Source organism: Astatotilapia calliptera, chromosome 19 (assembly GCF_900246225.1).
Source record: "Astatotilapia calliptera chromosome 19, fAstCal1.2, whole genome shotgun sequence".
Taxonomy (NCBI): Eukaryota; Metazoa; Chordata; class Actinopteri; order Cichliformes; family Cichlidae; genus Astatotilapia; species Astatotilapia calliptera.
The window spans coordinates 27646085-27656542 of record NC_039320.1 but is presented as its reverse complement, the minus strand read 5'-3'; the positions used below and the strand labels follow the sequence as shown (position 1 = coordinate 27656542).

Here is a 10458-nt window from a genome sequence, read left to right as displayed (position 1 = left end):
CAGGCACACACAGACACAAACATGCATTCCCACCCTCATGCACACATATACAAACACTCAGCACTCACCCAACGTAAGGATTGACATAAATGGACATGTACACACAATCACACTCCCCAAACATACTCTATACCTCGGGTCCAGGTACCCTGGCCCCCAGAGGGGGAAACAGAACCCAGACCCAAGAGATGTTACCCTTCCCCCCGGGGTGGAGGCAAGCAGACCGTCCCAGGCTCTGCAGCAGCAGGGAGGCCAATCGGACAGCCAACATCTCCTCCCAGCCCCCCCGCCCCGATGGCGGGGGTGTGTGAAGACCCCATACCTCCCTCCTCCCGCTCATGTGTAGTGTTGCTGCGTGTTGTTCTAAAGTGCATTTATTTCTTATTTCTTTCTATTTCTTCTTTTCTATTCTCTATTCTATTTCTATTGTCTTTTCCCACGTGTAAAATCTTACTTTAACCCCAAATCATAAGTACAATTTTGGACCCTCACAGCCCAACAATGGTAAAAGACAGGAAAACAGTGATCCGATTATTTTTCCAGGGTTTTTACTTCCATTTTGAAACAGAAAAACAGCTACACATTTGTCCCACTCTTAACCAGATTTCACATCGGACAGCAACATTGGTCTCATTCAACACCAACTTTCTTTACATTCATTCACAGAATGATAAAGTGCAACAGCATCAACACAACTTCATGACAAAAAAGACAGACAGGCAGACAAATAAAAATTTGGGACACTGAACTTTCGGCACTTCAGGAGGAAGCAGTAGAAATTAAAACTGCACATGGTAACTATTAGTAAATGCTGAATATATTTAGACTTCTCTCTGTCATCGTGAACAAGGAGAAACATTAAATAAATAAAAAGTAACGTACATATTTTCAAAAATATTAAATCTTAAGGTACATTCATATAACCTACATATACAGCATATATACCACCAACATGCAAAAGTCACATAAACGCATACATCATAAAACAACAGAAGACAACAGAAGGCACCAGCTTGCAAAACTCAGAGATGAAGACAAGAATTAAAGTGAATGAATCACACAAATCCACAAAACAAAAATGTATCCTTCATGTTTCTTTAGTATCCTGGAGTCTAAATATTATTATTTAGAGATAATTATAGATTCTATTAAATTTATCCTTTAGAGTTGTATGAGTATTTCTAATACTTTGAAATAGCTTTTTCTCTTTTATAAGATATGTCAGTTAAACATATAGCAGTAAAGAAAATAAATATCTGTTTGGTAGAGAAAATGAATCACCAAGAATAAATGTTAAATTAAAATACCACTTTAAGCACCAGGTTATAATAGGAAATCTTCATGATTAAGGGTTTTATAACTAATGACTTGTAATAATGGTGCCTGAATAATTTATTCAGATTTAGTAGAACAGAATGAGCTGATGATGAATTCATGTTGACTAGAATCCCTTTGTGGAAAGTTCATTCTTTATTCTGTCAATAAATTCTGTGTTTTATTATGTTTTATAAAAAAAAAATGGTAACAGCATTTTCAACAGCAATCCCTGTTATATAGTTAAGATTTTTTTATATCCTGGCAACATAAACATTTGCCCATGCCCCTGATGCCGCCCCCTGTTTGATGAACATGTTTGATAAACATATCAAACATGTCTGTTTGATATCTTAATATAAATCAATAAGATTAATTAATAAAGCCATTTGATACAACCTGTAATTTTTTTATTTACTGATAACAATAATCACGTGTTAGCGAAAAATAAATGTTTTGATAAATATTAACATATATATTTTTAATTCTATGATATTGCATTAACTAACTGCACTGTTAATCCAGGACAGCGTACTTCTTCCAGTAGTAAAATCATGAAAGCCGAAGGTAAATGCCCCTGTATGCTGTGCTCCTGCACAGTGATACCTCAGCTATTTGGATGCATTAGGAGTCTCTTTGTCCTTTGTTCCCTTTTTTACTACTCTCTGAGCGATCCCATATGGCACGTGGCATGCCACTGTTCCCATTTCTGCTGCCCCCTCCACGTGAAACATTTGGTCATCGAAGAAGATATGTGGCCTGATCTTCTCCAGCATTGGGCCTTTGGGCGCGCCGGCAAGAAAGAGAGCTTCATCGATCTCCAGACCCCAGGAGCGCAGTGTTTTTAGGGCTCTGGTACCAGAACTGGCTGCACTCCGAGCTGTCACGAGGTAGGTCCGGATGGGGCAGTCCATCCGCTGACCTTTGCCGTAAAACTTTTTCTGGAGCTTTCCTAAAACCTCCAGGAAGCCCTTCAGTGGCCCCTGCAGAAAGAAGAACAGATTCATGAATGTTAATCTTTCTGCACGTATACGTGACTCACTACATGTTAGACACACTACAACTGAATTCAGGCCAACTGAGCTCAATGTGTAGATTTTACAAGCGGATTTAATTTTACACTGTGTAAAATGTAAGCAAAAAGAAGGAACATCCAACGATTTGCAAATCTCTGAAAACCATATTTTGTATTAGATGTTTAAACTGAGAAACAAAAATCCAAGCTGGGACAGGCCCAACTGCGCAAAATCCTTTCTTCTTTCAATAACGATCTGTAAACATCTGAGAACTGAGGAGAACAGCCGCTGGGCTTTTGGAAGAGGAATGGTGTCCAATTCTTGTTGGATGTAAGATTCTTGTCATGTTTTTCATTTCATGATGCACGGTACACAGAACAGTGGTGTTTAGAGATCACTGTTCACATATGGCTTCGTCTTTGTGTGCTTTCTGTGGATGACACGGTGAGCTGTGTTCACAGACAGCGATTTCTGGAAGCATTCCTGACCCCATGCAATGATTTTCATGACAGAATCATGTCTGTTTTTAATGCAGTGCCACTTGCCTAAGGATCATTCATATCCTGTAATGATTTTCAGCCTTGTCCATTGCGCACTTTTCTAGACTTTTCTTGCCATCTTCACAACTTTTTTTAGACAAGTTACTGCCATCTAACTCAAAATAAGCTGTTTTCCATAAAAGTAAAATGTCTCACTTTAAAAATTGCATGTTTTCAGTGGTGAAACAATGTGGAGATTTTGATTTTCATTTACATTTTACACAGCTTTCCAACTTTTTGGGAATTTGGGTGGCTGTTGTAGGTAGGTGTAATTCTATAAGAAATAAGAGTGTTATTTGACTTTTGGTGTCCCTTCCTATCATTCTCCAATGGAAAAATGTCTCGCTGTGTATACTGTACATGGTCTAGAGGCTTGTTTTCATGCGCCTTCTCGTGCTCAAAGAACTTGTCCAGTCCATGGGCCTTGCAAATCCGCTCAGACTCATCTGAGAAGAGGACGGCATCTCCATCAAAGGCAACACGGAGCTGAGTGTCCGACACTTCCTTCATCTTCTCCGGAGTAAACATGATGGCTGCTGCTATACCTGGGTCACATATTTGACAGCGGTTATCTTTGAAAATTAGCTGTATACATGGACACTGATTATACAGGTCTGCAACCAAAAAACTACATAGGATTTCTTTTCTTTTTTTTACTGTTTCTTATGGATTTTTACCAATTGAAACCGGGAAAAATATTATTTAAATTCCATCTTGTCAGGTTTTTCTTGCAAAACTCACGTTTTTAGTGTATTTAAGTGAAAATTTCCCCTTTTTAACTGAAATCTGGTATCCTATACTTGAGTAAAAAAAAAACATATCCAATAATGATTTCTTATATTAATTTAACCGTTCTGAGAGTGAGACAATTATAAATATCAAGAATATTGACAAGAAATATTACAGACATGAGAATATTAACTGTAACAGGCTGCATACGTGGTTCATGCATGCACACTGGTGTCCCAACAGGTTTATTTTGTTCATAGGGAAAAATAAGGAATTTCAGAAAAATTGTGTTTTTGTAAAAAAGAAAAAACTGTATGTGATGAAGGGAAATGGATTCAAAACTCTAAAAAACATCAAATTTACCAAAAATATCCCATGCAGCTGAATCTTTTTTTCTGTTTTTTGCAGACCTGTGTTATCACACCACAGAGACTGGCACTTACTTTTTTTCATTTTTTAAGGGACTTTGTTTAGGAGTCAGTAATAGAAGCAGGCTGTGTACTCACCTTCTGCCAGAGCTTCACGAACCTTGACAGGGTCAGCAGACAGGTAAAGATTAGTGTGATAGGCCTTCAAGTATCCTATGGGACTGTTTCCTCCAGTCATACAGAAGCGCTCAATAAACAGCTCTGCAGAAAGGAGAAATCAAAAGCTAAGGAGGCAGTCAGTAACACTGATCACAGATGATAAATTCACACACGGACACGCACACACACACACACACACACACACACACACATATGTGTGTACTTCCTCTGGAATATATCCAGAGGTGTGTCCCTTAAAGTTGCATTATTTTTAAAAGCCACCAGGGGGAGATAATTGTGTTTCAAAAAGACATTTTGCAGGACACTAGCAAAACAATCAAACTACCCACTGTAGTCAGTGTTTATGATTATTATGCTACTTTTTTATTATTCGTAATTTTTTCTTGCTTCTTTCCCATCATGGTGAACTCCACCGGGCTGTTCAACTGAACTTTTAATCAGTCAACAATCTATCGATGCACAGTGTAACCCTTGTGGGTTTACTAGTTGTCAGCTTCTGAAGGATTGCATGGATGTAGCGCAGGTTGCATATTTAATCCTTAACTCTGCATAACCAAATACCTATGCAAACAGACACCAATACAATGCTATGAATTCAACTTCACAGGAACCTGGACTATTTGTTAAAGCGGGCAGAAGTGAGGGGTTTCCATTAATTATACAAACAATGCTACTTTAATGAAAACCAATAATTTAATAATGGAGCTGGACATGATTAAAATGGTCACTTTTACTTAACATTTAGTTGCAGAAAATATCCAGAGGAGGCAGAGCCGGGAAAAGAAGGAAAGTGCCATGATTTTGTGATTTTCTTAAGTGAGTATGGTAATGGGGTGCTAAAGAGCCAGGACCCAAACTCTCACCACTTATTATTGGGGTCATACTATGTTACTGGGATCATGAGAAACATCCCACTATAACCACTGTTAGTCTCTATTCATCCAGTGTGGCTCGAGTGACTCCTTAAACTGAGCCGAGTGGAAGTCTATTGACACGCTTCAACCAAGAAATAAACAAAAGGGGCTTCGGTTAAATAGTGAAGCCTCACATTACAAGAGATTCTTAGATTACAGTCAGTTCTTTTCCTCTTCTCTTTCTTTCTATCCGTCCTTTTTCCTTTTATTTAGTCAACAGAGGATACTGCAATGCCTTGAGGAGAGTCTGTGAGCACACTTGTGTGCCTGTGTGACCTGGGAAGGACTTGGGTCATAAAATAACTGACAGTGTGGGAACAGAGGCGGCCAGCTGTGGAGAGCAGCTGGAGAAGAATATGAGTCAATACCAAAGTTCAAAGTTCAGTTTTTATAAAGAGCTAGGCATAAAATTCTCAAATGTATTTTAAGGGTGTATTTGTTAAGGGCTCAGTGGCTCCAGTTACTTGTTACAATCATGTGGAATAAAACAAAAAGTCAGTTTTTGTTATTTTTTTGCTAAATCTGTGTTTCAGAAAGAAGGATTATCCAGGGTATGCTCAAAATCATTAGCTAATGAAATGTCAGTCACAACTCTTTAGCCAGCAAGTGTGCAGTTTCACAGTCAGATCTGCGCCCTGCATTGATCCAGTTGAGGCTTTATAATGATGCATCACAAACCAGGAAGTGATATGATGGTCGCTATGTTGATTGTTTGTAGCGGTTATTTTATTAGTCTGCATCTGTGCATGGCCCTCAAACAGTACATGTTGTCTAAGCTAAGAATGCTAAGTTAACAAGCTCATTAGCATTCTACCCACATCCAAATATGGTCAAGCTACTAGATACAGGTAACACTTTAGTAAGGGTTTCAAAACACATGCCAATAGGTAATATTATGGTGGCTCTGTCCAGCTCTTCTGTATTATCTATTGTTTGAATCCTGTGAGCTTCAGATGTATATTAAATGTTGTATCTACATAAAAGCAAACCTTAATCTTTCCCAAAATGCTGATCAACTGTTTGTGCTTGCTTTTTCATGACTGCTCTGTAGAAATTATCAACAATCATATTTCTACTTTATTTACACCACTTTCTTAAGATATTACAGTGAGTTTTTAAATTGCTCATTTACCTTGAAAATATGAAATGTTTGATTAAAAATTAATAATTAATTGACACGCATTTTGACTTTTTTTAGATTTTTTTTTAGGGGAAACAACGTAATGGAATACTTTCTAATGAATTTTATCTATTAATACCATATTCTTATTTTATTTATTTTATTTTTTTGTCTTTTTCTGTAGGTACAACATATGGACAAGACTACTAGAATACATGTACAGGAGCTGCTTATGGCATGAAGCTGAAAATGACAGAGGAGGTTTTAATTCTGGCAGAATCAGCAGAGAACTGGTGACTTTTACACAGTTATACCCCTCAACACTCAGCGAATCCACTTGTGTAGCTTTTCATGGTCTGCTACTTTGTGTCTCAGTTCCTGAAAACATCTGGTTTGTAATAATACCATTTCCAGTTGATGGTGGAATATCTAAAAGTTAAGAAATTTCATCAACTGATTTCTTGCAATGGTGGCATCCTCTTACAGCACCACGCACGAGTTCACTGAGCTCTTTAAAACAACCCATTCTTTCACAAATGTAAAGGCAGGCTGCGTGGCTATGTGCTTGATTTTACAACACCTGTGGCAATGGGACTGAAAACACCTGAATTAAAAGATTAAAAGGTGTGGACCAATACTTTTTATGTATAATGAAAGGTTATGTAACCAAATAATTTAAAAAATGCCATAACAACATATAAATTCTACATGTTGTGCCTTTAAAGGTCTAATTAAAAAGACAACTGCTGAAGAGAACAGATAAAAGGACATGTCACCCAGATGCCCCTGGAACTCACGGTGGTGATTAATGGTATTGATGAGTCTTAGGCCCACATTTGCGTGGTTGTTGGTCATGAGCACAACATCAAAGAGCTCCTCGCTCTCTGGGTAAAGCTCCCTCAGTTTAGCGTTCACAGCCTCCAGAGCCTGGGAACACGAGCAGACAGGTTTCAGTTATACAAACAGGGTAATTCTGTATCCCCGCAGTGGGATGGAAACGTGTGAATGTGTTTGAGTGGGTTTGTGGTTGTGGTTTGTATTCATCCACCGCCTCCGGAGACACGACCTAACACTGACAACAGTGAATCTCTCTCTGCGTTAGTGTGCATGTGTGTGTGTGCTTGTTTCTCCAGCTCTTTGCCTTCCCAGTCTCTGACCTTGACAAAGGAGAAAGCAGGTCCGGGGCTGAACGGCTCCGTTTCGTGCTCCACTTGGTACTTGATGTACTCTTCCATGCCTTGCTGTTCATAGATCTGCTGCTCCTTCTCCATGTTGAAGAGGACTCGAGATGACACGGCGATGGTGATGGCATTTTCAGGCTTTGGCTGGAGCGTGAATGAAAGGAGCATTCTGAATGAGAGGAGCTGAGATTGTTACCCAGTTGGGTAGAGAGCTGTATTTTTTTTCTTGAACGTAGGCACAAGGGACATTATAATTTTATAAGAACATGCACAAGATCCTGATGAAACCTTTATGTTATTGACCTTGCCTGGCATGCAACAGTAGATAAACTGAGTGAGCTGATGTGACAGAATAGAAGTGACAGCATGATATAACATACTTTCCTCAGAGCCTGATAGTGTAGGTCCAAACACCAGAAGGGCTGACACCTGTTAACTCTTTAAAGGCTGAGGCGTTTAAATTGCTTGCATAATCTGAAAGGTTTCCTTTTGTGTAAATACTTTGGTGTTTATGAGTCCACTAAACTTAGAAATATGCTGTCACACCCTTTTATTTAATTGACAGCACGAAGAAATCCACAGGATGAAAAATATTCAGACTACTTAAAAAGTATTAATCGAATCAGGACATATTTCTGTCAGATTCCCAGGTTAGACAATTCTTTGTGTTCTTAATGCGCTTTAAGTTTTAGGTGTTTCAGTTTTTAACCCTGTAAGTTCTGAATCTTCATCTATGTTTTGGAAGAAAGCAAAAAAACCAGAACTGTATATTCAAAGGAGCTTGCAAAGAAAAGCGTCTGGACTTCTTTAAGTTGCTTGAAGACGTTTCACCTCTCATCCGAGAAGCTTCTTCAGTTCTAAGGTCAAATGGTGGAGAGTCCCAGATATAAACCCTGTGGGAGTATCCCCCCACAGAGGGACAAAAGCACCCCCTGATGATCCTCTAATCGCCTGAGCCAAGGTGTGAAACTGGGTGTGGGTCCCAATCAGCCAGAGTCTTCAAGTAACTTAAAGAAGTCCAGACGCTTTTCTTTGCAAGCTCCTTTGACTACGATGACCTGGATGACTGAGAACCTTCACAGACAGAACTGTATATTATGATTGCAAAGATTAGGGTTAGCGCTAAGGCTGAGGTCATCACCGTTGATGACTTCGACCTGGCAGGGTGAAATTTCGATTCTTCCCCTCCAGAAAAAAAGTCCAAATGAGGTCACTTTACTGACCCGAAACAAGACCCATCTGTACCTCGCTCAGTCTCCAGGCAACACAATACAGCCACGCCATGCCTCCTATACTATCCTGTTTCACTGAACTACATGCCTCCTATACTATCCTGTTTCACTGAACTACATTGTTATGTGCTTTTATTTTCAGTTAACCCAAAGCTATAAATGATGCATTGCAGACCTGTTTCAACCCTCCCCCTGGTTTTGAGAATGTTGAGTGGCTCTGTGTGTCTGCACTCTGTCATTTGTCATCCATAAGATGACATAACTCTTTGACACTACAGGCAAGAATAGTGAACATGAATCTGCCTTGGCTGATAAATAAGAGTACAATTGTCACGCTTTAATTTTAACTTGAATTATGTGCAAGGAGAATCTCCTTTTGCGTTGTATAATTAATAGTACCCGTTCTGTAAGTGTAAATGGATACTGTAAACAAAAGGCTGTATAGATACTCACTGATTTAGGTTTCCTGGTGGGGGTCGAGGGCCTCAAAACTGTCCTCGCATCTTCCCAAGGGGCTCGGCTGCTGTTGCCTCCATTCTTGGTGAAATCTTGTCCGCCGACATTCAGACTTTGGCCGTTGTTTAGACTCATCTTACCTCTGTGGTTCGCCACTCTCCTCCAGGACCACACTGAGCCCTAGCGTTTCCCCTCGATGGCTCACTTTATTAGTCCCCTTCTCTCTCTCTGGCAGGAGTTCCCAACAAAGTCCTCACTCACTCTCACACATTTAGAATTTGAATTCAGTCTTGCTGCACTCAAGAGATGAGATCAGCCTGATTGCTGCAGCTGCAGAGCCACTTAGCTATAATGTAGCTCTAATAAGGCCGGAGCAGCAGGGAGAGGTTGCAGGACGAGGATGGAGAGAGATTCAGGAAAAGGGCTGAATTCGAGCTGCAAGCACTTCCCTTTTTGTCTCTAGCATCACGCGTGTTAGGACATTCCTTCCTCAGCTCTTCCTTGCTTCTCTTTCCTCTCTCACACACACATTACTGACTTCAAACCATTTTGCATCCTCCTCCTCTTTGTTAACCCTTTCAGTGTCTAACTTCCTGGAGCAGTACTACAGCACGTGAGAAAGTGTGTGGCAACTGCTTGTTGCTGCCTATTGGACAGAGCACGCTGGTGTGTCAGAGGAGGGATGTGTCACAATGCTTGAAATATAGCCCTCCTTGCCTAGAGATGTAGAGATCTGACATAACACAGAGTACAACATTACAGCTATGATTAGGGCTGTGATTATAATAATAATTATTGTTGTTATTATTATTAGTGCATTTTATTATTATATTAGATTTAACTGCAAGAGTAATTATGCACATTGCATCCCATGTGCTTTCCACTCACCACTAACATTTCCTGCTCCTGTTCAGCAGTGTGAGAAATCGAGTCCATCCTGGGTCATTTACTCTCCCCCATGCTTTTACAAATAATGCCTCCTTGCCTCCTTCCCATTTAATCCCTTGAGGATGTTTCCTTGGATTGAATTACAAAGCCATGGTCGCAGTTTCCAAGCAACGGCCACAGAGTCAGACAGGCTGGGACTCCAGCACAACATCTAGAGCTGATTGGCTGTGTGGACACAAGAGGCAGTGCAGCCCGCCTCCCAACAAAACACTGACATCAGTCAGAGGAACAGGCAGGTGATGCAGGAAACAAAGATGAAAGTGCATGTCGTGCTTTGAAGAACATGAATGCATTATTAATAGTGTTAGCTGGGCTTTCATCACAGCAAACAGGCAATTCAGCAGCTAAAGATGTTTCTGGGAAAACGATACTGAGCAGACGCCCATGCAAGGAGTAAAACAGACCCGCATCCTATCAGACTCCTATTGGATACAACATGCATCATGGCTGTTTTAAATATC

The 10458-nt window shown here is 40.0% G+C and overlaps 1 protein-coding gene across 2 annotated transcripts; it reads right to left on the bottom strand.

Moving 5' to 3' along the window:
- Positions 1-531: 531 nt before the first annotated feature.
- On the bottom strand, positions 532-10124 carry LOC113011833 (cytosolic 5'-nucleotidase 1A-like). Of its 2 annotated transcripts, XM_026151618.1 has the most exons (7): positions 9938-10124; positions 9047-9782; positions 7338-7505; positions 6978-7107; positions 4105-4227; positions 3230-3414; positions 532-2297 (listed from the first exon to the last, which is right to left on the bottom strand). In XM_026151618.1, the coding sequence occupies exons 2-7, from the start codon at positions 9182-9184 to the stop codon at positions 1926-1928; spliced, it is 1116 nt and encodes a 371-aa protein (XP_026007403.1). In that variant the 5' UTR covers positions 9185-9782; positions 9938-10124; the 3' UTR covers positions 532-1925. The 2 variants fall into 2 exon arrangements, with proteins under 2 accessions (XP_026007403.1, XP_026007404.1); XM_026151619.1 differs by lacking the exon at positions 9938-10124 and having other exon boundaries at positions 9047-9792.
- Positions 10125-10458: the final 334 nt, after the last annotated feature.